The 27,984-nt window shown below is 46.5% G+C and overlaps 3 protein-coding genes across 3 annotated transcripts in view; 2 read left to right on the plus strand and 1 right to left on the minus strand.

The window, feature by feature from the left end:
- On the plus strand, window positions 1–27,303 carry LOC117893647 (ecdysone-induced protein 78C-like). Its single transcript, XM_034800336.1, has 5 exons — window positions 1–150; window positions 212–353; window positions 24,326–24,960; window positions 25,021–25,296; window positions 25,359–27,303. The coding sequence occupies exons 2-5, from the start codon at window positions 341–343 to the stop codon at window positions 25,734–25,736; spliced, it is 1,302 nt and encodes a 433-aa protein (XP_034656227.1). The 5' UTR covers window positions 1–150; window positions 212–340; the 3' UTR covers window positions 25,737–27,303.
- The window catches only part of LOC117893649, a 28,530-nt gene continuing 17,462 nt past the window's right edge, over window positions 16,917–27,984 (minus strand). Inside the window, exon 7 of the mRNA XM_034800339.1 lies at window positions 16,917–16,932. The gene's annotated coding sequence lies outside the window, so the exon portion shown is untranslated. The remainder of the gene's footprint in view (window positions 16,933–27,984) is intronic.
- Window positions 18,524–20,912, plus strand: LOC117893654 (peritrophin-48). The gene is made up of 2 exons (XM_034800344.1): window positions 18,524–19,452; window positions 19,515–20,912. The coding sequence occupies exons 1-2, from the start codon at window positions 19,443–19,445 to the stop codon at window positions 20,255–20,257; spliced, it is 753 nt and encodes a 250-aa protein (XP_034656235.1). The 5' UTR covers window positions 18,524–19,442; the 3' UTR covers window positions 20,258–20,912.

Genomic DNA, 27,984 nt, shown 5'->3' on the forward strand with positions numbered 1-27,984 from the left:
TCCAGCAACAACAACAGCAACAGCAACACTAACAACAGCAACAACAACAACTCCAACGGCGTCTCCTCAAAGTCGTTTGTGCCGTGCAAAGTGTGCGGTGACAAGGCCTCTGGCTACCATTATGGTGTAACCTCCTGCGAGGGTTGCAAGGTGAGTTGCTCCAGGCACAGCCCGCTCCCAACTTCGCTCACTAAACACTCTTCCCTTGCAGGGCTTTTTTCGTCGCAGCATCCAGAAGCAGATCGAGTACCGGTGCCTGAGGGACGGCAAGTGTCTGGTCATACGGCTGAATCGCAATCGCTGCCAATATTGCCGCTTCAAGAAATGCCTCTCCGCTGGCATGAGCCGCGACTGTGAGTACCCAAATGTTGCACAAACAAAGTGAAGGGGAGGCTGCACCTAGTTTGGACTTTTCCAATAACTTTATTAGCTGCGAAAATCGCAGTGAAAGATCGCAGATTATGTCAGCCACTGCCGCGGGCCATTGTCAATGGTTTTGGATTACTTTATTCCCGCTAATTGAATCGATATTGAATCGAGGCTGATGCCTCCTGAAACGCTGTAAAAACCTTTACTTACGATCATTTTGCCATTACAAAAACGAGTTTATTATCTGTCTAAGCACCCATAAACCACTCCGTGCCACCACTTGAGGGGCAGCTGGGCAACGACAGCTTTACGTGATGCCAAAATCCACCCACGGGCCAAGAGCTTGAAATTAGTTTTTATGACTCTTTCGCGGCAGCAGGCGAGGAACTCCAGAGGGATGCCTTTGGGTAGCTGCTTTCGAATGCAATTTATTTGATGTTGCACAATTAATTGCCCAAAAAAGATCGGAAACGAGAGAGCGGCACATAAACTCCAGCCAGCAGCAAGGCAACATCGTTGCAACACCAAAAGGGGGTACACTCTGTGGGTGTGTGTGTGTGTGTGTGTGCGGCAAAAGATATTTGTTGCTGTCACTGTCATTGTTGCTGTCGCCGTTTCGCTGTCGCTGTCGCTGCACGCGAGCAACATTTATTAGTCGTGTCTATTGCCTGCAACATTTGTTGCAACGTTTTTATGGCTTTTGTCTCGCTGCAGCGGCGTGCCGTGCCTGGTGTTGGGCAAACATTTCCTTAATTTTTCACCCTCCTCCATGCTGCTGCTGCCACAGCGCCCACGCAGTCAGCCAGTCCTCCTCCAGCTCGACCCACACGCTGCTCCACTGTGATTTCCTCACTGACTCTCTCTCTCCCCTGCCAGATTGTACGACAAAAGCCTTTTGGTGTTTGCTTTTACCACTTTTAATGATTTTTCCAGTGCAGAGATTTTCTTGCCGTGCAGCTGCATGCAGGGAAATGCTCTACCCTGAAAGGATTGGGCAACATTTGGTTTGACTTTCATGTAAAATCTTTTTCTTAGAGTTTCTTCTGGCGTTTCTGTTCCTGTAATGTTCGTTTTTGTCATACCCTTTGTCGTGTGGCATATATGCCTCTCTGGCAGAGTATTTGCAGCTTCGTTCCCATGACCCAAGTTTCCCTCTGCTGCTGGCTCTTCCTCCTTTGGGCCTGGCTTTTGCTTTGGAGACTTTTACCTTGCCTCCCCATGCATACGGAAAGTTCAATAATTTAGTTAAATTGCTTTTGTGGAAAGTTTGGGTTCGGGCTCCTGCTGCAGCTGCAGATGTTGCCATTGCTGCTGCCTGGTGGGCGTTGCAACGTTTCTCCATTCGAGGCGCCTCTTGATATTCGCTTTGCTCGCTTTAATTAGAGTTTTGTCGAGTCAAATGGCAAGGAGGGGGCGCTGGCGCTGGCGGTTTATTATGGTTTATGGCAAAATGCAGCAAATGCCATTTTCTGATTGCCGATTGTGGCGATTGTCGATGGCCTATTGGCTGTTGCTGCCTGCTGCCACTCCGTGAGAGATTTTCCAATTAAATTCCCGCTCAGAGATCAACCAAATGCGAGCTTCAATTCAGCGAAATTTCGCTGTGCAAATGTTTGAAGTTGTTGCATTTTAATGGGTCATGCCGCTTGGCATTAGCCGGCCTTTCCCCCGATTCCACCAAATGTAATTATGTTGCCCCCGTGTTGCAACTACACTGATGTGCCGTGTGTCTATCTGTGTGGGCGTGGCCTGCCTGGCTTTTATTTAATTTGCAAAAGCTTTTGTTGGCAGCGCAAGCAACAAAGTGCAATAAAAAAGGCAAAATAACGCGACGCTTGCCAGCATCAGAGGCAGCATCAGAGGCAGCAGCAACACTTTGCATGGCTCTGCAGGAATTTGGGTCAAACATAAAACACACACCAATACACACACACACACACACACATCTACAGGGGGTCTTTATGCCGGCATGCGGCATTTTGTGGCATCAGCATGCAGCATCCATCGCGTGTGTGTGTTTGCTCTGCTGCCAAAGAGCTTAAACTCTGCTCCCAGGACTCTGGCCTGGCATTAATCAAATTTATGTGCAAATATCCAGCAAAAGTTGGCTAATTGAAGGCAGTCTCTCCGCCGCTCTCTCTCGCTCTTGCCCCTTCTCTTGTGCTGCACGAAGCTGCCGTCAATCAAATTTGCCACAAATCAAATTACAATTAAGGAATGGGCCAGCACGGGGCGAAGTTTTTGGACAATATTCTGCTGTCTGCCTGTCTGGGAATGGGCACAGAGCTGTCGCTGCTTGGGGGCAACATCAGCAAACAGACAGCAAACATTCAGTTAGAGCAGCGCCAAGGCGACACAGTAACACAGAATCAAACAGCTCTGGCTCTCGTCTCGACTCAATTGTAGTCAATTTGAAAGCCAACTATCAAATGTCAGCGCCAAAGATTCGTTTCGTTTCGTTTCGTTTGGTTTCGTCTCGTTGCCACACGACTCTTCTAGACGCCCAAAAATCGAGTGCAAAATGAAACTGTTGCTCTTGTGGCAGCTGTAGTTGTTGCTGCTGCTGCTGCTGCTGCTGCGCCTGCGCAGTGACAAGAACAAAGACAAAGAGCAAGACTGGCTTATAATTGTGGCGTAAACTGGGTCAGGCTGCCAGGCCAATCCAAATCCACCATTTGGCCAGGCCCACAGACCCGAACCGAACCCCAGCCCCTTCTCCCTGCTTCGTTCTGCTGGCTTGAATCGCTTTGAATTCGCTTTTTGGCCCATTGTTGGCCTCCCCGCTCTGCTCGCTCGGTTCTGTTCTGATTTTCGTGTGCCGTGCCGTTCTGACAATTGTCTTTTGTTGTTTCGTTGGTTACATTAAAGTCACAGAGAGTCACAGGCTATAGAGTCGCAGAGTCACAGAGTCACAGCTTTATTTGGCCATTGTTTCGGTCGAGATTTTTATTATTTGGCAATAGAAAAATTGCCGAGAACAAAGGAGGCAACATTCTGGGCAGTCTTTCGATTGCTTTTGGCTATGATTCAAAGGGTTGCTTGGGTCAACGCTGTAACTAGAGCGGAGTCTCTCTCTCTCGCTCTGCTCAGCTTAAGGCTGCTCTGGAATATCAGCGGAAGTATCTTCCCACTTACATAATTCGCTGTCATTCAACCTTTTACAATATTTATTCCCGAGTTCAGCAAACCTTCTGCAGCTCCCTCAGGCATTTGTTGCTCTTCCGCTCCCCCCCAGGGGCCTTTCACTTTCAGTTTGTCGTTCGATGCTCGCTGCTTCCGCTGCCTCCCCCGCTCTGCCCCTGCCAGAGCGTCTCCAGCACAGAGTCCAATGGCTCCCCCAACTTGATGTGTTGCTGGCGCCCAACAACAAACACACAAAACAAACGCCATAAACACCGAGGCGTGGAGAAATATAAATATGAAATGGTCAACAAATTTGTTGCCGCTGAAAAATCATTTAACTTTTTAATTATGCATTTAAGTTGCTCGATTTGTAAACACATTTTTGGCAGCGCGGAAATTTATTCGCTGCATAAATCGAAAAGTTGAGTAAACAGTTCGCTGATACGTTGAATCTTTAAACAATTTAGTCTGGAGAACAAAAGCGAACACCAGCAGCAGCAGCAGCACCTGTTGCAGGTGAATGAATGCACCCGAAAGATGACTCAATCAGCTGGGTCCAAGTGGCAGTAACAGTGTTGCAACATCTACCCACTGACTAATTGCATTCGCTAATTTATGCAACAGGCTGCGTTGCGGTTCATTGTTCTGTCCGGCGTGTTACGCATGCGTGCCCCGCTCTGCCACAACGCTGGCAATCTGTCCTCCAATTACAGCGAGCCGCCCGCAGCGGTTTGTTCGTGTGTGCCGCCTAGATGTTGCACCCGATTGCGGTCTGACTCTCTCTATTTATAGTTTAATTAACACCTTGTCGCTTGGATACAAAACACATGCCCAAAGATAAATCAGTTGACACTTTGCTGTCTGATCGAGGCACGAAATTGTGGCAAGTACCCCGAAAGTTCAGGGAACTTTGTGACCCCCTGCAGAACATCTCAACAACAATTTGGTTGTGCAATTTGCACATTTCTGCATCACTTGCTACTTTGCCCAAAAAGGAGATTAACATACGAGAGTACAGCACTCCTGTGACTCACTTGGGGTAACTTTCCACGCACATTTCGGGTTCTATTTACACCCAATGCTTGTAGCAATGAGTGGCGCTCTACTCACATCACACACACACACACAACACACACATCACAGTTGAGCAAATTGCGAAATATTGCACAAAAATTGTCATTGTTTGATGGATGAGTAACCTTGACATTGGATGTGCAAGGGGAATTCTGCTTAAATTAAACACAAATGACTAAGGGAATATTTTGGAGGCATTAGTAAGCATTAGCAATTGGATTAAGCAAATGAGCTGTGAAAAGTCAATTTCCTTTAGCTATTACCATGTGGATTCTTATAGATGTTTCTGTTAGATTATCAAACACCAATTATAGTAATTAGAAGGGGACTGCAGCCCAGAACACTCACGATTTCCATCGATTGCTGTCGACTTGCAATTATGGGAGCCCCTCGCTGTGCTTCGCCCTGCAACAAACACACAATTAATGTCAAAAGCCATCAACAAATTGGCAAGAAATATGTTCAATGTGGTGCGCGGGCGATTGGCCAAGACAATGGCAGCAACAGCAGCAGCAAAAGCAACGAGGGCAGCAGCAGCAACAGCAAAAAAGCAACAGCAGCAACAAAGCCGAACCCCACCGAACGTTGACTTCTAAATGTCAATCACAGTCGCCCCCGCCCGCACATGCCGTGCCTTTCCCCACTCCACAACGTGCGCTGCATAAGAATTTCTTAGTAAATATCATAAAAAAATATATATGCAAAAAAATGTGAAGCAAAATGCTAAAAAGAACAACAACAAATCACAGACGATGCAGAAGAAAAGAAGTTTATAAAATTAGCCAGCGCACTTTGTGATGCGATGTGGTGATGGCTGTTGTCTAGTGCAAAAATAAATGATTATGATGCGATGCCATTACCCGTAAGCACTTGCACACTCACACACACACACACACACACACACAGTGTACACACAGAGACACACAATAGTTGACAGCGCATCGGCAATTGCACCCGCCTGCGGGTTCAATGCCCAAAGCAGCAAGAACGACGCGGACGACGATGGCACGCATTTTTCTTGGCGCTTCCGCGATTCTGGCCAGCGACGTCAACAACATGGCATTATCAGTGGTGGTGGGGGGGCGTAGCAGATAGAAGAGGGCTGGGGAGGTGCCTTGATTAAGCTGCTGCCTGTAGCTGCCGCTGCAACTTCATGCGTCGTTGAGTGGCAGCTTCAAACTGATGATGGCAAGCTGCCACCCGGAAGAGTGGGATTGTCATTTGATAGTTGGTAGCCCCAAAAACCTTTAAACTTTAATTACGAACATGAAACCAGCCAGCAAAGTGATCAAAGTCTATGGGGAGTTGCCTCCGTTGCCGCTGCATGTTATGAGAGCCAGAAATAAGGAAGCAACTTCAAATGCCACTGCAACTGCGGCAAACTGCAACGCAGAAATCAGTGAAGCATTGTGTATTTCGAACACAGAGCTCGCTGCTCTCCACTTTGGTTAACTGCTGGCCAGTGGTAGTGGCAGCTCCCCCCTCCCGCCTCACCCCTTGCTGCCGCCTTTCATGGCAGCTTTGGTTGCCTGTCTGTCTTCAATTAACACGCCGCTTCGATGTTGCGGCTGATGTTGCTGCTGCTTGTGTTGCTCGTTTGTGTGGCATTTCCCTTTACGATTCGCAGAATGCGTTGACCTTTTCCTACTCCTGCCACATGCTGCATGGGAGAGTGGTGTGCTCTCAAGTGTGGCCACAAATGATGATAATGATCATGATCATCACTACGATGATGACGCTGACGGGCGGCGGCAACTTTGACGGCAGCTCGTTGGGAACACCTTCAGCCCCGCACTAAGTGCTTTTCCCGGCACTTCCCTAACTGCGCTTTTGATTTAACTGCTTAATCAAGCTGAAGTTGAAACATTGAAGATGAAGCTGCAAACGATGGGAGAGATGGGAGATGGCAGAGCTGCAAGATGAAGATGAAGAGCTGCAGCCAAAAGATTACGTTGAAAGATGCAGCTCTGAGGTTGCATGTTAAATTGCTTGAGCTGTGGCTGAGCTCTGGCTGATCTGCGGCTGATCTCAATGCTCAACTTTATCAAAACGATGCCCCCGATGATGATGATGGGGTAAGCTGCTGCTGCTGTTGCAACTTGATCGATGGCGGCTCCCTGTTCCGAGTACTACTGTGTGCTTGCCCCTCGGAGCACAACATCTTTGCGCTGTTACTAAATTAAATCAAAACTGGCAGCGTGTTAAAACGTGCCTGACATGCCAAAAAGGGCATGGAACAAGGGATCGCGCAGCTGTGCCGAGTCCCCCACTGCAAAAGGAAATCGGCACTTGAGACGCGTGCAATTGAGAGGGGAATGGCGGTGAATGAGGGCATTGGTGGGCGCTGCATGTTGCGTGTTGTAAATTAGCCACCACTACCCCTGCCTGCACCATAACGGTTGTAAGTTGCACCCTGATTTGCGCCCATGTTTAGCACAGATTGGCAGCGCTGCTAAAACCCCCAATTAGTGAATGTGGAAAACAATGTTGAGACATGGCTGGGGGGGTTGTACATAAACTCAGGGTTTAATCAAAGCCCAAGGAAAGATTTTATTTAAGTCTAAAAATACTCTACTAAAGAGGAAACTTTCTGAAAAGAGAGGAACCCAGCCTGGACTTCAGTTTCCTGTTCAAGCATCAACTTTCCTCTCAGCTCAATGCAATTTTCCAATATCTGGCGGATGCAATTTGGGTTTTTGTGTGTGCGTGGGAAAAAGAAACCAGCAAAACTGTGGAAAACTCTGTTCAAGCCGGAAATTGTCAAGCGATGCGTCCTGTCTACATTTCCATTTCCATCTCCGCTGTGCAAAAAAAAAAAACCAAAAACTAAAACCAAGCCGCCAAAGTCCCAAAGACAGAGGCCCCGACGACTGACACGAAAAGATACTTCCTTGTTGCAATGCTCAAGATAGAGAGAGATAGTGTGTGTGTGTGTGTGTGTGTGTGTGTGTGTGTGTTGGCTACACGCACACAGGCACATTTAAGCCATCATCTAAATCAAGGCTTATGTAACTGCCAGCGCAGCAACATTTTTCGCTATTTTGTTTGCTTGACTTTTCCTCTAGTTTTTCCTTCTTTGTTTTTGGTTTTTTTGTGTGTGTGTTGCCAAACTGCAGAAAATGCAAATGCATCTAACACCGGTTAGGCAGCTTTTTATTTTTTTGCATCGTTGTGCATCAACCAGATTGCAGCAGTTGCATGCAACAAACACACACACACACACACACACACACACACACGAACACTGCGGCGCGTCACTGTCGGCGGCAGCAACAAATCTTGTTACTCAATTTCAATTGGTGCGCTGTCGACGTTGGCTGAGGCAGCGACAGCAGCACCGCTGCCAACTGCAACTGCAACGCTACGCTTCCTGCTGCACTCGAAAGTTCTGCAGCGGCAAAAGCTCTCTCTCTCTCTCTTTCACACTCTCTCCCTCTCTCTGTGACGCTAGTGTGCGCGCGCTCTCTCTCGCGTACTGTCGCTCTCTCCTGCATTCTCTCGCCATCCCATCACTTATGCTCTTTTCACTTCTTTGTTTTGCTTCTGGTATTCTTCAGCTGCTGCTGCTGTTGCTGTAAAAAGCTTTGCTCGGTCAGCGCCAGCCGCAACTGCGACTGAGACAGCGGACGCGGCAGCGACTGGGAGCAGGGCCCCAACGTTTCGTTGCCTTCGTTTCGCTGTCGTTTTCAGTTGTCTCTCGGCGACTCAGCGCGCGGCACGCGAATGCTCCACCAAACGGACGGGACAAACAACCGCAACAGCGACGGCAACGGCAACAAACAAACAACATTCGCAGCAGCAGCAGCAAAAGTGGGAGCAACAGCAGCAGCAGCACTTCGTTTCGTTTTGTGTATCAGGGAAAAAGCAGACTGAAAAAAGTTACCCAAAAAACTGCAAAAAATACAGAAGAAAGATCAAATAAAAGTGCGTGAAATTCAATATACACTCAACAATTGACGCGTGCCCCCCCTCCGCAGCGCAGCACACCACACCCCAAGACCTACACTCCAACACCTACTCTCCCTGCGGTCCGTGCTGCCTCTCCGCCCCTCCCTCTGCGTTGCATAAATTGATTTCGGGGCATTGTGTGATTTGAATTTCAAAAAACCTCCAGAGAAGAACACTTCTTCCCCAAAAATACAAAAAAAGCTTCCCCAACAAAAGGTTAAAAAATAAAAGCAAAAAAAAGCAGAGCAGTGAAATTAAAGCAACAGCGAGAAAATCGGTGTACAAATCGTTTCTCAAGTGAAGTTTTCGAATTGGAATAAGAATAAGATTAATAAGGAACGGTCCAACGGTCCCCGAAGGTACGCCAACAGCGAGAGGGAGACGAACGCACAAAACAGAGTGTGAGAGAGAGAGGCCAAGAGAGAGCGAGAAGAGAGAGCCTATTTTTGGATAACCCCTCCAACATCCAGCAGGAGCAGCTCCCGATTGAATGGTAAATTTTTGCACTGAATTTCTTTTGTTCGTTTCCGGGAAGCAACTCCCTGGAGTGAACGGAGTGAGTGTGAGTGTGCAGGAGAGTTTTTTGTCATACATGTCGTATGCTTAATATCAATTGCAATCGAATTAACAATCGCTGAGTAATCGAATGCCGCTGCTCGCACTCGTGCACTCCCCATCAGGTTCATTCACTTGCGCTCCGGAATCACACTTCCTGTCTTTGTGGTGGGGCCGCAAACATTTTACTTCCTATTTGTGTGCAAATTTCCATTTTCCTTTTGCTTATTATTAACTTTACAACTGGCCCCAAAAAACTGGTTTCGTTTGCGAAACTGGTTGCTGCTTTCATTTCTGTATGTGTGTGTGTATCTCCGTGTGTGTGTTTTCTGTTTTGATTTGACTCCTTGGCGGCGGCAGGCAAGCACCTTCAGGGCAATTGATTTGGCTCTGTGTCTGTCTTGGGCTCTGGTTCTGGTACTGGCCATGCCTGCATTTGCATTGGCATTCCTCTGCTATTGCCACTGGCTCTTTGCATTCTCTTTTTCTAATCAGAACCGGAAACATAAAAATGCTGCCAGCTACAGCTTGAAGCTCAAAGACCCAGCTGCCCCGTGGAACAGGTGCACAGCCAGAGACATAGAGGAGAATCCTATTAATGCTCCTATTAGCAGCTGCTTCTGTGACTAGAGTTTCAGCTGGTGCTGCTGCTGCTGCTGCTGGTGCTCGTGCGGCAGCTATCAACCGAAACCCTGGACGAGAATCACTGCCCCACAGCAGAGTTCAAGTCGAGTCGGTCGGTGGTGTGTCTGTATAGGCGTTCAATCCGAACGAACCGAACCGACTATGAATACATTTGTATCTATTATGTGTGCGACTCGTACATATGGGTCGGTCGGGGCCTCGCATAAAATAGTTGACAAATTCGCAAACTATATAAACCATACACAAAGCTACATACAGATACATGGATACACAGATACACAGAAACACATAAATGGATAGATAAATAGATGGATAGATAGACAGATACTCTCGCACCCATACCCGTGCACTTGTTTGCCGAGTTCATTAACATTAAATGTTGTCCTTGTGCGTTTTCTGCTTTTTGCTCTAAGCGAATCAAACATTGATGAGGTCCAAGCAGCGACTACAATGATGCCCTATAAATGGTTACTGCTGGCACTTTCCTTCAGCCGAATATTCTCTTTTCGGGAGGCCAGGCCCGGCCCAAAAACCATTAAATAAATTATGTGCAATAAGTACAACAAAAAAAGAGACAGCCACAAAGAGCAAAAGCAAAGTAGGTTAAGTAGGAGCAGCAGGAATAAAGAGAGGCAATCCCTGACATGACAGGGACAACAGCTAATGGCAGGAGCACCCCACAAACCCACCCATCAGGTGGATGGATACACACACACACACTTGAGTTTATATATACAGCCAAATAATCCACACTAAAGCAATGGCTAAACTTTATCATCATCATCATCATAATCATCAGAAGTCAGTCGAGAAGGCAAGCGAAGCGAAGCGAACGAACGGTATTTGTAGTAAAAAAGCGGCCAATAAACCGAACGCGTGCGGTTCAAGGTTTGGCCAAAGCCAAAAACGAAACTAAAACGAACAACAACAAACACAACTAGTAGAAGAGAGACCAACGACAGACGACGACGATTGGGGCAGCCAAATGAATAACAATTAAATCTCAAAAAGCATGAAATCATCTGCCGAGACCCGCCGGTATCCAAAACTAGCACAAGCCGAAGCTTCATCAACATACACACGCTGACACTGAAGCTCAAGCTCATGCTCAGTGTATGTGTATCCATGAGATACATCGCGGATGAGGCCGAAGCTCATTGACCAAAATGTGGCATGGAGCAGCTCTGCCTGGCTGCCCGACTGCCTGCCTGGCTGCTGGCTTCTGTTACCGTTAAGCCAAGTCAAGCGCCCATTAACAGTTAAGACGTCGGGGCCGCAGCAGTGGGGCCAATTACCCAAGAGCTCAGGGTAATTGACTCTGCCACAGAACACATCATAGACTGAGGAGCGGCGAGGGAGCAAGAAGCGGCAGGCAGCTATAACCCCAAGTGCTGCCAGAAATCGGTTAAAATCAGTTTACTCGGTCTCTGACTTGGATCTTCGTTCTAATTCCTAAATCCATTACGATTCTTGCTCTGCTTTCTTGTCAGAGATTTGCTGTGAGAACGGGAAGCATTCACCATTCCGTTGTGCTGTTGAACGTTCTATTTGTTGCCATGCAAAGTGTTCACCAAGTTTTGAATATGAAACTTTAGGCAGTAAATACAGATAACAATAATTACTTCAAGAATAAATTATGCATACCAAAAGCAAATACCTACGGAGACGGTATACTTTCTTCCTTAGCTCCCAAGCTATCTGCAAATTCCTCTTCCGTTTAGGATTCCTCCCCTGGGAGCTGGCCGTCTCGCATGTGTGAGCATATTCCCATTAGCCTTTCCCATTCCTGGACCCAGCAACAGCTCCAAGTTCTTGTTGTTGTTGCTGTTTTTGTCTAGTTTATTACAAAATTGACCCACATATTTGCTTCGTATTTTGCGCTACGACTGAGTGGCCATTGTATGGCCACAGATACATTTGTATCTCACCCCATGAGAGTGTGTTTTTCTGATGTGTGTGTGTTTGTATGTTTCTTGTTATTTATTCATTATTATTTTATTTTGTGTCGTTTCTTTTGAGTATCTTTTGTGTGTGTGTTGTCATTAGCAAATAAGTTGGAGAGCTGATGGGCGGGGTCGCTATTGTCCGTTGACATTAATGAACTTATATGGATGAACGATTCGCATTTGATGTGTCAACAATTTGGCGAAATTTCTTATATACATAGATGATTCTACAAAGAGTTTTTAGGGTATATCAGCATGAAGGCGAAACAGAAACGAGACTGGAGAACTTTCAAAACCATTTGTTATGTATACGGACAATCCCCGTGTGCTTGTGTGTGTGTGTGTTAGCCCTCAACGTAATTGACAGTTTTGTGCCAAGAATATACCGCAAACTGTTTTAGTTTTGATTTGGAATGGCAGCCGCCACAGAATGATACGCCTGGCTGCATTGGCAGGCCAAGATACATGGATACACAGACACAGAGACACAAGTACTTGGACAGAAACTGATACACACACTCTGGGAGTAGATACAAAGTGGAAATGCAGCAGCACAGCACCAAAGAAGTGACCTCTAAATGTAGAGAGAGAACACCAGACATTGAGGGAACTTGCAACCTGGCCACCGCACCACACACCACCCTCACTCACCTCACAGTCGCGGACGCTGCCACAAAATGAGTGAGGGAAGGTGCAGGCGAGCAGAACCACCTCAGAATGCTGATGATGATGATGTTGCAGAAGCCAGGAGGCAGCACGCAAAATATCTGTTTAATAAGTGCACAAAATGTTGAATGACTGACGGCTGGATGTGGCCTGCCACAAATGGAGACGGCTCGGGCTCTGGCTACACCATTCAGAGAGCTAAACAGAACAGAACCAAACGTCTGAATGGACAGGGGCGTCGACAGTAACTGTTTTGGTGGGAGTGCGAGTGGGTGTGGGTGTGGCAAGGTGGTGTGCTGCAGCAGCAGCAGCAGCATGAGGCAGAGCAGCGTAGCGTAGCGTATCTCTCGCCAGTTACTTGGGGAGTTGCCACTTTAATGACGTCGCTTTTTATTACAAAATGTATTAAAATGTTGCACAGGTGGTTTTTGTTGGCAACGCAACAGACGAAGTGTGAGAGGAAGTGCGGATTCTCTCTGGGGTGGAGTTACCACGACGAGGTTCTCTGTGTGTTGATGAGCCTATTAAATGCTGTTGATGGCTTTCAGCTGAGACACAGGCAGCGGGACATCGGGTAGGGGCGGTGGCAGCAACAGAGGCTGAGACAGCCCGTTGTGTCCGCTTCCACGGCTGATGAGACATGCGATAGAGAAAGAGATGAAGATAGTGGCTTTTTGTGGCCGTTGTCTGGCTAATGACTGACGCTCGACTGTCGCTCGGCTGCCACCACTCGGCGTTGTTGTGCCCCAAAAGCAGACATGTTTAAAGTGGGTTAAAAGCGTTAAGCGCAGGCGGATCGGGGTCGCTGGGAAAATGCCGTCTTCTTCGTGTCCAAAAAGTTGTGGCTTCTTTTTTTTAGAAAACATTTTGAATGGAAGCGGATGCAAATATCCAAGTCTTACGATGGCTCTAAGTGGAACAAGATTCAAATTTTGATTGAAATGTTTAGCATTCTCTGATTTCATGGCACTAGAATAGTTTTCTCTGCTAAATCTCAACTTATCTTGGTTCATTGTAATGCAAATCTTCTTTGTGGCACTCCTGTGACCATTTAAAGCACTCTACAGCAAGAGGCAAAACCCACACACAAAACTCTTGGTGGGAGGGGTTAAAGGGGGTGCCTAATGTGTGTGTGCAGCATTTCATATTTATGCGTAACCTGGCGCTGTCACTGTCTCATTAGCAGATGCCTCAAGTGGCTGAAGGGGCCACCATCACCATCAGAGAGGGATAAGGGACCGACTGCATCCTCAACAATTTTCACTTGCACTTCCCCTCCACGCTGGAGTTAATTTTATTTGCAAAATAAAGCGAAACAAACTTTAAATGGAGTCAAATGCCAATGCACACACACGGAAAGTACACTCACACACACACAGCACACAAAGAGCATAAACCAAGTGCTGGCCGGAGCCCCAGACGTCTGCCGAACAAAGATTGCACACACACACAAAAGCAACAAAAAAGTTCAAACGCCAGACAAGGATGCACCAAAGTGCAAAGGCAGCAGCAGCCAGTCGTCGGAGTGCCAAAAGGGGCAGGAGGAGAACGAACGAACAGGCGAACGTCCAACGACCGAAGCAACGTCCAGAGAGGGGGAATGGAGACAGAGAAAGGCAGACTGGGAAGGCACTCGAGGCAGACGACGTACAGTGGGGCCAAGAGAGACTTTTTTGGCGAAAATATAAAAACTGAACTGCTAATTAAGGCATCGTAATGTCAGCAGCTTTTTAATACCTTTTCCATCATACACCTGGGGATGCACTTCTCTGTTTAGTTGCAAGATTTTCGGTGCATAGACCCACTGTTGGTGCCACAGTGCTTCAAAAACGGAAAGCCAAAAGGATTGAACAACCTGGGTGCCATGGCAGGAAGAGAAGAGTGGAAGTGGATAGCATAGGGGAGCAGAGAAAGAGCGAGAGAGGGAGAGAGCAGTGTGCTAAGCAGAGAAGGAGCCAGAGTGAGCCCAGTGGAGCAAAGGAAAACATAGAGGAGCAAAGAGGAACAGTGGGAGGGGGGGAGGTAGGAAAGCAATGCCCAAACAGCAGGAGGCGACGCACGTGAAGACGACGACGACGCAGTCATGCACACACGCACTACGCCAACAAACACAATCAACGCACACACACTCACTGCTGCTGCTGCTGCTGGTGGAAACAAGAACAAGTGCATTGACACTTTACGGACGGCCAGAGAGCACCGGGTAGGGGGAAGAGACAGACAGAAAGAACAGGGCAAAGGGAGATGGACTGACGTAGAGCAGCGGGAGAGACGGACAGAGCAGCGACGTCAGCGGACAGACGGCGGACGGCAAAGCAAGGCAAGGCGACTGCAAAGGGTGAAGCACCGCCAGCGCTGCATTTTGATAGCAATCCGCAAGCCGAAAGCAAAGCCCATAAAGGGATCGACCTCCACAGAGCAGCCAGCACCACACAGCTGATCCAAAAAGCAGATCGTGCAGTGAAAGGAGGGGGCAGAAGAGAGGACAGAAGCCCCAAAAAAAAGAGAGAGTCAGAAAACACGCTCACCGAAAAAAAGGAGAGAAACAGCTATAAAGCTCGCGTTCGTTGCACCGAATTCGAAATTCGAATTGCTAAATGAGCGTAGGGTGTGGGAAAGAGCAGGAGAGAATGATTGGAAGAGGGGGTGAGATCAGAAGTGCGGGGGTTTAACTGATTATGATATTGCAAAATGAGAAGAAAATAACGCAAAACTTCAACCCCAGACTCTCGCATAATAATGACGCTGGGAATCATCGTAATGATGTTTGTTGTTGCTGCTGCCTGCTGCTGCTGCGATGTTGTTGATAATGACGATGACGTTGCCAAACAACGCAACACAAAAGCAAAATCAAGAATGAAATGCCACAACAACAGCAACAGCCAGCAACAACCACAGAAGAGATCTTTAAAGACAAAAACACAACGGCAAGAAGGGAGAGAAATTCGTGAAAGCTCGAAACTTTTGATACCCTTTCAGAGCGATTGTTGTTATGGAAGCTTAACTCATTGAGGCGATAAGTTGCGATCTGTGTAAAAACTCGAAGCAGAGTTAATGCATAAAATCTCGAAAATTATAGGATTGCTAGGCAAAGAAAATGTACATTCATTAAAAATATAGTTTAAACCTCTGCTTAAAACCATAATACCCTGTTTAAGTGTACTAAAGCGAAGAACGAGCATCATCCTCCACGACAACGACGTTTATAGTTCAACGCACTGTCAGGGCAGGGTGCTGCTGCTGCTGGTTCCAATGCTCCTCCACTGCTGCTGCTGCTGTTGCGATCAGTAGCCATTGGACAGTGCCGGTGCCCTGGGGCCTGTGTCTGAAAACTCCTGCAACGGCAGCTCCATCAGCAGCAGAGCCAAGAGAGGAAGAGGAGTCAAAGAAATCACTCACGCGCTTGCATCTCTCTGGCCCCCCGGTCAATGATCGTGCGGATGTGTGTGTGCATGTGTGTGTGTGTGAGAGAGACCGACCTCCTCATAATGAAGACAACGACTCCTGTTGACTTTCATTGACAATATGGTGACGGATCTGATGTTGATCTTATTATGTTGAGCCAGAGAGCAGAGCAGAGCAAAGCAGACAGGAAGCGGTCGCTATCGATGGTCCACTAAGTGATCTGATTATGTTGAGATTCGATGGAGCAAATGGGAATGCTCAGTATGAGGATAACATGGGATGATCAAATTGACTGTGCAATCATCTGCGGAGATTTATATTTGCCAGAACGTGTATCAGTGAAGCAATCCTGTAGATCTCTGTAGTCAAGCGTTCATCATCAATAACCACTGATCAGTGATCATTCCAATTTACGATCCACACACAGAGTTCTTCGATCGATCCAAACATTCTTTCAACTCAATTACAGCAGATCCTCCCCCCACAATTATACTATTAGGCGATTCGCTAGTGTTGTGACCGCTGTAGACAGACGGTCGGGACAGCTTCTGCTGTTCAAAGCGTCGCAGCACCCACTGGCTCGCCGTGCCACTTGGCTCTGGCCGATCATTGATCTTACCTACTTGGCGCTGTTAATTTGTATTATTAATTCAATCAATCACTGGCCCTGCCTTCCCTAACGATCGATCGGCCAGCGATTCAACGTTCGATTGGACTGCCGGCTGACTGCGAGCATTGATCTCATCTCTCCGCTTTGTATCTGTATCTTGTCTCTGTCGTGCCACCGCCCTGCCCTGCCCCTTCGACAGACTACTGTACTGTGGTTTGGCATCCCACAAATGTGACGGCGTTCTAGTTTTCCCCTGTCGACTCGCATTCTTGTCTTCGCCTTCGTCTTTGGCCTGACGTTTGCCTCTTGGCTAATTTAATTGTTTGTTTTTCATTAAGGCTCCTACAACCAGCTAGATAGATAGAAAGATAGATAGAAAGATGTACATATGTATGGAGAGTGGGATGTTGGGATGAAGGCTTTTTTTTAGTTCATTGAAACATTTATAGCACAAACGCGCGCGCTCGCCGCTCGCCGCTGGGCCTGGGCTGGCATTTAATTCGCTAATTGCTAATGCGCTCGCTCGCTACCCGCTTATCAAATTGGAGCATCGAAAACCTATTTTGCTTCTTTTATTTTGTTGGTTTGCTTTTTTTTTTGGGCGTCTGACTTTTTTGTTGCTTCTGTGGCTGCTGCCGTTGTTTTGTTGTTTAATTTAGCCGCACATTTTAGTGCAAATATTTGATAAGATCCCACTCGAGTGGCTCGGCATTACTCATACGCAGTCACCGCCAGCGCGGGACTCGTTTTCGCTTCCGGCTGTCGAACGGTTTTTGGCTTTAGAGAGCTTTTAATATTTAATTATATTTTTATCTCTGTTGCTCTTTTTGTTGCTGGTAAATTAATGACGTTTCTTGCATGCTTAATTCGCATTTCAGTTTCGATTTTGATACAGAAATTAATACATAAGTAAATGCGGTTTTTGGAACAGGTTCAAGATACGCTTAATGATCTGGTAATTTCACTGAAATCCGCATATAAACACTGATGTCTTTTTGGTGGTTTTCTGATGACGATAATCTGCGTTAATCTGCAGCTTAATTGAAACGTTTATTGCCAGTTTTCTATAGACAGAATCTGATGAATCTCCGCTGCCCTGTCGCTGGCAATTTATCTAAATGTTTAGCCATAAATCGTGCTTTGCCTTTGACCCGAGACCCCAAGCTGTCTTTGATCTAAGCACTCAATCAGCAGAACGCCACCCACTGTCTGTAACTTGCCACACGAAATTCTGCAAACAAATTCTGCACGCCAGAAGGCAACTGGATTTTCCATTCTTTTTTTTCCGTTGTTTTCCTATCTAATTAGGTAGTCAAAATACAAGGGGAGAACGCTTCTCGACTCCCTGTAATATAAACTGTGTCACTAAACAGAAATCTCTGACAGAGCAGCGAGCCAGAGGAGGAGGAGGCAGGAGGCAGTAACGGAGGCAACAGCAAACTCAACTTTGCCCAGAGAATTGTGTCAAATAGATAAAAAAGAAAAACGATGCCAACAGCAACAACAGAGGCAGAGACAGCGACTGCGACGACAACGATGATGATGATGATGATGATGGTGATGGGGCAGCCACTCCTTTCAGCAGTTGAGGCAGCAGCAGCAGCAGCAGAGGCAGAGGCAGTTATAATTATAACCTCAATTCCCGCTTTGCTTTGGAGCTGTGTGGCTACGGCTGCTGCGTGTTTAATAAGAGAAAACTGGCCCCGAAAATTGTAGAGCATTTGAATAATTTTACAAGAATGCAATCAAATCCAACACAAAATATATAAAACGAGAATAAAAGAGGCCTCCCCAAAAAGAAGTGGAAAACGACTACGAAAGAGATTGTCAAAAAAATAAAAGTAGGCGGTGGCTTTTGTTGATTTAAATGGCACCCAAAAAGTCAGTCATGGAAGCAAACAGATGGACAGACAGGCGGACACAGAGATAGACAGAGCGGACACACAAGCGGACAGCTGGACAGCGGCACAGATGGACAGCGGGACAGCCGGACAGAGAGAGACAACTATTCAAATTGAGGTCATTCATCTCGCTTCGTTGAGCCCGCTTAAGTGAATTATGTATACGTAGATACATTTGAGTCTGTGTGAAGAAGGGGGAAGACTCCACATAGTAGAGGGGCGGGGACAGGGCATATATCAGTGGGCAGCAGGCGGCACAGAAGCTTAGATGAGCATGTGAATGGGAGGCACACAGCACACACAGAAAATAGACAGAAAATAAAACTATTTCTAACGCTTTTTTCCCCCCAACCACTTTGCACTCCAGAACTGGGGTGGGTACACTTTAGGCGTCAAGCTTTTTAGGGAATGAAAGCCTTTCTCCCAGCAGCACAGAGAACATGCTAATTGCCCGCAATTTGCCACAGAACGTACCATGCCGCTATCCATCTGTCTTCATCGATTCCCCCTCCAGCAAACCTACAATTCTGATTGATTGACTTGAGATCGACGCCCTCTTCGAGAGATTTGCATAAATATTTGTTCGCCTCTCTTTCTGTTCCCTCTCCCTGCACAATTTGAATTGGGAATTTGGATATTAATGCCTCTATCCCATATATCTTCTTATCGTCTCTTCTCTTCTCTTTGCTTTGCTTTTGGTTTGTGGTTCCATTTGATTTTCTTATGGGAGTAGGTCAGTACGAAATTTGCATACTATGCGGCGAGTGTGTGCGCCTTTGCCTTTGATTTCTCACTCGATTTTGTATTCATATTCCCAGTCGGAATGCCCTGCCCCAAAAAATGTAAGCAAACACGTGCTCCTCCGCGTTTGCTGCTGTGGGTACGGGACTGTGGGTCATTTGTTGGGATTGACAGTGGAATGGGATTGCCTTTTGCTGTTTATTTTATGCACTGGGTCACTCTCTTTAATGGCTTGTATCTATCGCTGGAGAGCATTATAAAACAAATATCCACTGAAGTGGAAAGATTATCGCCAGGAAATGTCTGATACGAATGTCTGCTTGCTATTGGGAGTTGGGTCAATTGCAGTGTCCACAACTGGCTGCAACAAAGTTGCACTTAGATAACATCTAAACGTATAAAATGTGGCAAGCTCCTCCGACCTGCAATCAGTGCGGATTCTAACGCTTTAAAGACGGCATGAAGTTGGGTAAGACTCTGCAGGAGGGGAAACTCCCAGTCACATTCTCTACAAGGTATAATCCTTTGCAGTTTGTGTAAACTTTTGGCTCCTACTTTTATGGAGTTCCATGGTGCAAGGACAGGACCAGGAACAGGCCTATTCCTCCTGCAATTCAGACTCCTTTTGCATCTGCAAGAACCATCCGGTGGGTGCTCTGCTGCCCGACTGCGATGACTGTTCAGGGTACTTCCAATGCGGCCTGGACAACATACAGAAACTGAAATGCAATCCAGGCGAGATCTTCGACAGCAGGTTGACTGCTTGTGTGCCTGGCACGTGTCCGCGCAGCGATTGCAGCAGATCAGCTGCACTCTCTGGCTGTTCCAGCAAGGATGAGGCCAATTTGGATACCTTTTGCATTTGCAAGGACCATCAGGTGGGCGATCTACTGCCTGACTGCGATGACTGTTCCGGGTACTTCCTATGCGGCGAGGACATCATACAGCGTTTGAAATGCAACCAGGGGGAGATCTTCGACAGCAGTCTGAGTGCCTGTGTGCCTGGACAGTGTCCACGCAACGATTGTAAGAACACAACAAATCCAGGAGATCCAGAAGATCCAGAGATCCCCTCTGGCTGTGGCAACAAGGAGGTGCAGTGCCGCTTCCATGGTCAGATCCTGCCCCATGCCCAGCACTGCCGCTTCTTCTGGACCTGCGTGGAAGGGTGCCCCATGTTGGGCTTCTGTGAGCTCGGGATGTGGTTCGATCGGGAAAAGTTTGTGTGCCGATACCCGAACAATGTGAGCAACTGTCCGATCAATCAGGACTAGGACTCCATTTGCTGTCATCCAATCAAATGCAAATCAAATAAATATGTGTCAGGCCAAATCGATGCTGAAGCAATTCTCGTTTCAACGGTCGTTAGACTGCAATTGTCCTCATGCACTGGCAACAGTCAACAGCCAACAAAGCAGAGGCAGGGGCAGGGGCAGAGACTGAGGCAGCAGCACCAAACAGCATTGCGATAATTTACGCAAATTGCATGACACAATTTTGTTGGTTGTTAGTTTTACTTGCAGTTGTAGTTGTTGTTGTTGCTGGCTGGTTTGCGCCCCAAGCGGGTGGGCGGTTGCTGCGTGTGACTTTTTGTTGTTGCTGCTGCTGCCGCCGGCATACAGCAACAAATTTAGCACGCAACTAACAATTTTAGCTGTTCCAGATACTCCGACTTACACAGGCACACACACACAGATACAGGCACACCCAGGTGCATATGGAACACAGCAAACAAAAGAAGCGGCCAGAGGCACGTTTAGGCTTTGACACAACGAACAGCCAATGCACTTTTTGTATGGGAAACTAGTGGAAAACTGGGGGAAGTTCTTTGAGTTTTCAGCTCTTGAATTCTAGCAGAATAATTCTGTGAATTTATGGGAGATCATAGTCAAAGATCTATTCGAACAATTCGACAAGAACTTGGCACTTGTTGCTTATGTTTCTGTGACTTTTACTAGCCGAAATACGCTGCATTTTTCCTTCATCTTCTTCATCTTTATAGCTCTCTATCGTTAGGGTGTCCGCCCAAGTCTCTTAAGCTCTGAAATTCTTTTTTCTTTTTCTTCGTTTTTGGTTTATTTTTTGTGGAACGGCAAACAAACAACAAAACTTTCACCCAGCAGTAAGCCGCAGCATTTTGGACAATTTCGTAACTGGGTAAACACACACACACACATACACTACTCTGCTCTCACACACACACACACAGCCATGCAGTCATGCAAATGTAGAGTGCATAAAGTGCAGGCAGCGACGACAGGTGAACGAACGACCTCAAACGAGGTCAGGCAGCAGCAGCGGCAGCAACAGCAACAGCAGCAGCAACACGGGGTCGGGGACAGAGCAGGGCAGGGCCATTCATGCGCACGCTAAAGCCCAAAAAATATATCAACTATATATGTACATATTACACATATACATAAACGTATGTACATACGTACATAAATGTATGTAGCGCTCCAGCAGTTGGCCCTCTCTTCGCATGCTAATGGCCGCTGCTCCAATCCGAGACGAAAATGAGGAGAGGGGCAGGGCAGGGCAGGGCAGGGGGAAAGTAAGCTAAATGCGGGCAACATTTGGCCACTTTACGGCTGCTGATGCTGCTGCCACTGATGGTGCTGCTGCTGCCACAGATTTTGGTGACCCAAATCCTTTCTTCCCCCTGGCCAGAAGTGGCAGCATGGCTTGGCTTGCGATGCGGCTGCCCTGGCTATGGCCTAAACGAGTTTGTTCCAACTCAACCCGCCACCTCTTACTCTCTTTTTCCTGGCCCACTCTTGGCCCTCTTCCGCCTCTACTCGTCATTTGGCTGCACTAAATCACTTAAGATGCTTTTAGCTGGCAGCAGCAGCAGCCACGGCAGCGATGGGAAAAAAGTTTGAGCTTAGGCCAGCAATGCTCCGCTTATTTATGTATGTTGGCTCCCCCCTGAATGGGCCTGCTCCGGACATGGAACGTGTGTAATGGATGATGTTGACCTGAGCCAAAGTGCCCATCGTGCCGGGGTGTGTGCGCCTCTGTGGGTGGTGACAGGTGACAGGCTGCCACTGCTGGGTCCAGGCTCCACAGCCATTGAATTGAATAACTAATGATGGGGGGGACTATGGGTGGAAAAAAAAGAGTAATGTGGGTTAATTCTCTTATAAGTAAGAGGTGGAGAGGCCGCTCCCTAAACACTTCACCATTATGGATTCACACTTCAAAGACAGATCCATTGAGCTGCTCCACTTCTGCAGCTCCTCAAGCCTCGCACTTTTCGAGGGCGGACTTTGAAATCTGCAAAAATCAATGGGCACAAGAAGCGTGAGGCGATGGCGATGGCGATGATGGGCAATGGGCCATGAGCCGCTAATTGAAAGCACCTCAAAAGAAACGGAGCAAGAACGCGGAGAGTGCCCGCCACAAGCAATTAGCGTAGACTGCGATTCGAAGGTGGCAGCCACAGCCACATCCACATCCACGTCTGCCCCATAATGCAAATCCAATGCTGGACAGGGGAGTCGAGTGTGTGTGACATAGTAATATTATGCCATAATTAATTTACGACCTGTGACAATTAACGCCAACACTTGATGGCTTTTGTGGGTGGGTGATTGTTGAGCGTGACTCTCGGGCCACAATGAGAACTCCAAAGTGTAACTGTGACAAGGTTGGTGCGTGGTCAAGGGGGAATACGCTAATGACCTTTACGATCCTTCTGTCTCGTGGCAAATATGTGGGTCAGCATCGACTAATGGCCATCTTTCACTTTGCATGATGCTGTGGGCCCAGTCGACTTGCGTGTTGCACAGACTTTTCCGGCAACAGCAAACGGCAAACGTTGCGTATGCGCAATCCGTGTGCGAAGTTTCTTTCACTTTGGTTGCTTTATTTTACGATATTATTTGTGTTGAATGCTGACGCATAGTGTAGCGTAGAGGCAGGGTAGGGGCAGGCTTTCGTCATTTGTAAACCATCGTGCGCGGATGCCGCCGGCTACCAAACGAACCACAATAACAAGACAAAGCTGAAGAAATACACACAGAAATAAACACATATAAGGCGAAAAAAGAAGCAACAGCAGCAGCAACAACAACAAAATCACTTGCCTCCGTTTTCATATTGAGCACAGTGGGTCAATGTCCCACTGATAAAGTGAGCGAGCGCGGTGGTGGTGCTGCCCGCCGACTGCCGACCAGCCACAGCCACAGACACAGACAGTAACAGCCGCAGCCACAGCCACAGAGCAGAGCAGCCGCAGCCACAGCGCCAGCTGAAAGCCAGCAACTGGAGCAGCTGCGTCTGCTTTTGCCTCTTGTCTGTCTGTCTGCCCGCCAGCCGAAATGCGATTTTAATTAATAAAATATGCTCAGACGCGAGTGCGCGTACGAGTGCGAGTATTTGGTTGCACAAAGGAAAACATTTTTTCATGTTGTGCAATTTACAAAGAGGAAAATTCAAAAAACGAAAACCTGAGGCTAATGAACATCACTTCAAAATGCGAAAATGCGAAATACAAATTGAAATATATTTTTGCCGACCCCCCCCCGACTTCTGTCTGTGGTTTGCCTTTTCCATTTCAACATGTTGTAGGACACCGAAATTTTCTAGTTGATAGCACAGCAATGTTGGCAATTTGCTACAAAGAGAAGATACATAGATACAGATGTAGCCACCAGTGTGTGACGCATTTATAAGATTTATGCGTGTGCCAGTTCTTGTTTTTCTTTTTTCAAACTATTGCTGGGGACTTAACTAAATATATGTATATAAATCTGTATAGGTTGCCAGAAGTGCTATCATGTTAATATTAATTGACTGTTTTGTAGCGTAAAACTAAATATTTAAATTGGGAAATAGTTTTGTGACTAATCGGAGGAATATGACAAACAAACAAATTATAGATATTATTTTCAGTGTAAGAACTTTGAGTGAAAAATATAATTTATAACATATTCTGGCAGCACTTTTGGTAAATTAATTTTAACAAATTTTACGCACAAAAATTAAGTTTTAAAATGGAAATTACTTAGAGTAAAACTTAGCCTGGCTGCAGTGCAATTTTCTTCGCTCTGCTTGACAAGAAATTAAATTTTATGGTCACAAAAAATCCGCCCTTTGATCCGCATTACGAATTCGTTTTCGACATGGGGTCAGGTACGTATTGAAACTGTCATTTCTACATGCTTTTTACATGCATTCTACATACATGAATAATGGCACCAAAAATGTAGCATAGCTTGGGGCGCTTTTGCTTAAAACACTTTTAAAAATTGGCAAACAAATTTATGAATTTATCTAATATAAAAAGATAAATATTCGTCTTTAATCACACCCTCTCCCTCGCTCTCTCTCTCTTCTAGCTGTACGTTATGGTCGCGTTCCCAAGCGATCCCGTGAGCTGAACGGCGCTGGTTCCACCAACGCAGTAGGTTCTGGCGGAGCGAGCTCTACATCTGCCTGCCCCTTGTTGGCCGGTGCGCCATTAAATGTGGATGAATCCACTGTCAATAATTTGCACACAAATCAACTGCAGCAACAACAACAACAACAGCAACAAATACAACAATTACAGCAACAGCAACAGCCACTGACGCCGCATGTGAACAGCGTCCGTGTGAAGACACCGAGTACACCACAAACGCCACAAATGTGTTCGATTGCCTCCTCGCCATCGGAGCTGGGCGGTTGCAATAGTGCCACCAACAACAACAATAACAACAACAACAACGGCAGCAATGCCAGCGGAGCCAGCGGCGTGGGAGTTGTAGTCGTCGGCGGACATCAGCAAATGGTGGGCGTGGGCAACGGCATGGCCAGCGAGGTTGGTGGCCATCAGGTGACCATGTGCCATGATGGCATGGCCGGCACGGCCAACGAGCTAACCGTCTACGATGTGATTGTGTGCGTCTCGCAGGCGCATCGCCTCAACTGCTCCTACACGGAGGAGCTGACGCGGGAACTGATGCGACGTCCAGTGACGGTGCCACAGAATGGCGTAAGTACCCAGAAAGCTATTGCCTCCTGCCACTACTAATTCTCGCTTCCCTCTATTCAGATTGCCACCACAGTAGCGGAGAGTCTGGAGTTTCAGAAGATCTGGCTCTGGCAGCAATTCTCGGCCAGGGTAACGCCCGGCGTTCAGCGGATTGTGGAGTTTGCGAAACGCGTACCTGGCTTCTGTGATTTCACCCAAGATGACCAGCTGATCCTGATCAAACTGGGCTTCTTCGAGGTCTGGCTCACCCATGTGGCGCGTCTCATCAATGACACGACACTGACGCTGGACGATGGCGCCTATCTGACACGCCAGCAGCTGGAGATACTCTACGATGTAAGGACATTCCCCCAAGGCTGCTCTGCAGCTCTCTAATGATTCCACTCTCTGCCTTTCAGACGGACTTTGTCAATGCCTTGCTGAACTTTGCCAATACGCTGAATGCCTACGGGCTGAGCGACACCGAGATTGGCCTCTTCTCGGCCATGGTGCTGCTGGCCTCGGACCGCACCGGACTCAGTGAGCCAAAGGTGATTGGTCGGGCGCGGGAGCTGGTGGCCGAGGCGCTACGCGTACAGATTCTGCGCTCTCGGGCCGGATCCCCGCAGGCGCTGCAACTGATGCCCGCCCTGGAGGCTAAGATCCCCGAACTGCGCTCGCTGGGAGCCAAGCACTTCTCACATCTAGACTGGCTGCGAATGAACTGGACCAAGCTGCGACTGCCGCCCCTCTTTGCGGAGATCTTCGACATACCCAAGGCCGATGATGAGCTGTAGGGAGAGGGAGACCGAGACGCCCAGGGCCGTGCAAAGCAACCGCAACAAATATTCTACAACTTGTAGGCTTAAGAACTTAGCGTTAACAGAGGATAGTGGAGGAAGAGCAGCAGCATCCAACATACGAGTAGTTGACTAAGCTTAAAGGCAAATTAGCAATGTTAAAGGCGGTCCCCTCCCCCCCCCCCCCCCCTCGCTACCCGCTCCACGCTGAACATATCCATGCGCAAAACATAAATTATTTATTTCATTGTTTCAAACATCATTCAACGCTAAGCTCCACTCTGAAACATCATCACATCATCCAATACCCACCATTCGGCGGCAACCTTCTCGAGATCCCATCCAATCCCCCCGCTCTAAGCACTGACTGGAGGATCTATGCCACAATCAACCATTGGCCAGCTATCCCAAGGCATCTATCTATTAGAAACAGAAACTCGACTGAAGGGCAAGCGTTAAAGTTCGATAAAAACTGGTTTTTTTTTTTAAGAATCTTAAATTACTATTAATCGGATATACCTAGAGTTAGAGATAGTCTGAAAGCAAAAAGACCCAATTTTGTTTTGCTTGAATTGAGTTGAGGAAGGATTCAACCGATAAATAATATCTACGAGTAAATATATAGAAATAAATAACTTGATGCATAATCTGATAAATCTGATAAATCTATGCCTATGATGATCGATGCGTTTATTGTATCTGCGTGTAAATAAATCTAAATTAAATCTTAACATTAACTTGCTGCGACTTGATTATTATTTATCCCCCGCCCCCCACGCCAGTCCCCGCCCACAATCAGTTGCTCGATGATCTCTCCAGGCGTTATATCGGATAGATCGTCTACGGCAACAGCCTCCATTGAAAGTGTTCAGTTAATCACTTAAGATCAAAAACTTTTGACATACCTACGATTAAGATAACTTTGTAGTTTAAGTGCTTTAAGGCTTCGTTTTGTATACTCTTGGAACAATCAAATTGTTTGATCAATTCTTGAATAGATTGGTGCTAAATTTCGTGTGTTACGTTTACATTGAAAATCAAACTTGCAAATCAGAAATCAATCAGAAATAAACTAAATATATTATACACATTAAAGCTATCCATATATCAAATATATGTATGTAAAGAACAAATCAAAAATATGGATTCTTCTCTCTAAAGCTCTCTCTGCATTGATTGTTGAATTTATATAGAAACATTTTGTACATTTTATTAGTGTGACAAAGAAAATATTTAATGTAGAAGGTGGCCACGATCCCAGCTGTGGCCGTGGCGACCATTTTATGCTCCATGTGTACCTTTCGCTTATTGAATTAGAAAATATCGAAGAATCAATATACTATATAGACATACATACATGCAGATATATAGACTCTATTATGACTTGCAATATCTTAGAAGACAAACCACTTAATAGGCCAGCACACGCAGTCCCCTGCTTCGATCCTGCAATAATGATTTCAAACCCCAACAAATCTCTGTGTTAATTTTGTAAACCAGTGCGCATAATGGAACTTTGTGAATGTAGCATTAACAAGCAACAAACAGAACAAGAACAACAACAGATTTTTAAATTAACTAATTAACTTATACATAAAATATATGATATACATGATAAACCTATAATAAATATATAGATACAATTTTTTACCTACTGTAGCTTTGATTACATTTTTCAATGATGTGTCAAATTTTAAATGGTATTAACGATAGTCCATAACACTCGAAAATCTCTCTGTCTACAACTGCAACTACAGCGCGCATAAATAAAGAATAGAAATCAAACTGACGCCGACTTCCTACGAACAAACAAAAGTTCTCGCGCAGCGCAAAAATGAACCAGATATTTGTATGTGCAACTAGACCTATATCAATATCAAGCAAAACAAAAAACATTCACATCCATAAATGAGTTGGAAACTCCAGTTCAACCTGAAAGCCCATTCCCATTGTGGTCTGGTTGGAGTACGGTGCATGAGCAAGCATGAAGATATGAGGCAAGGCTCTCGCTTACTAACATACTAAGAAAATATACAAAAACAATATTCATAACACTAAGCCGCAAACAAATTACAACAACAAATAAGCAAAAGACGATAAGAACACTGCGAAAACTAATTAGAATGAAAAACAGACACACACATGGCTGGCGTAGATTGTAATAAAATTACAGAAAAGGCAAACAAGCAAACAGGCAAAAACGTCTTTGAATAAATTGATAAACAGCTGCAAAATATCATCCACT

This window comes from Drosophila subobscura, chromosome J (assembly GCF_008121235.1).
Source record: "Drosophila subobscura isolate 14011-0131.10 chromosome J, UCBerk_Dsub_1.0, whole genome shotgun sequence".
Classification (NCBI taxonomy): domain Eukaryota; kingdom Metazoa; phylum Arthropoda; class Insecta; order Diptera; family Drosophilidae; genus Drosophila; species Drosophila subobscura.

What these genes read in the sequence shown, in the direction of transcription:
- LOC117893647 (XM_034800336.1), top strand. An exon ending in TGACGGTGCCACAGAATGGC is followed by an intron (nt 24,961 to 25,020) that starts GTAAGTACCCAG and finishes CCCTCTATTCAG; the next exon opens with ATTGCCACCACAGTAGCGGA. An exon ending in AGCTGGAGATACTCTACGAT is followed by an intron (nt 25,297 to 25,358) that starts GTAAGGACATTC and finishes TCTGCCTTTCAG; the next exon opens with ACGGACTTTGTCAATGCCTT.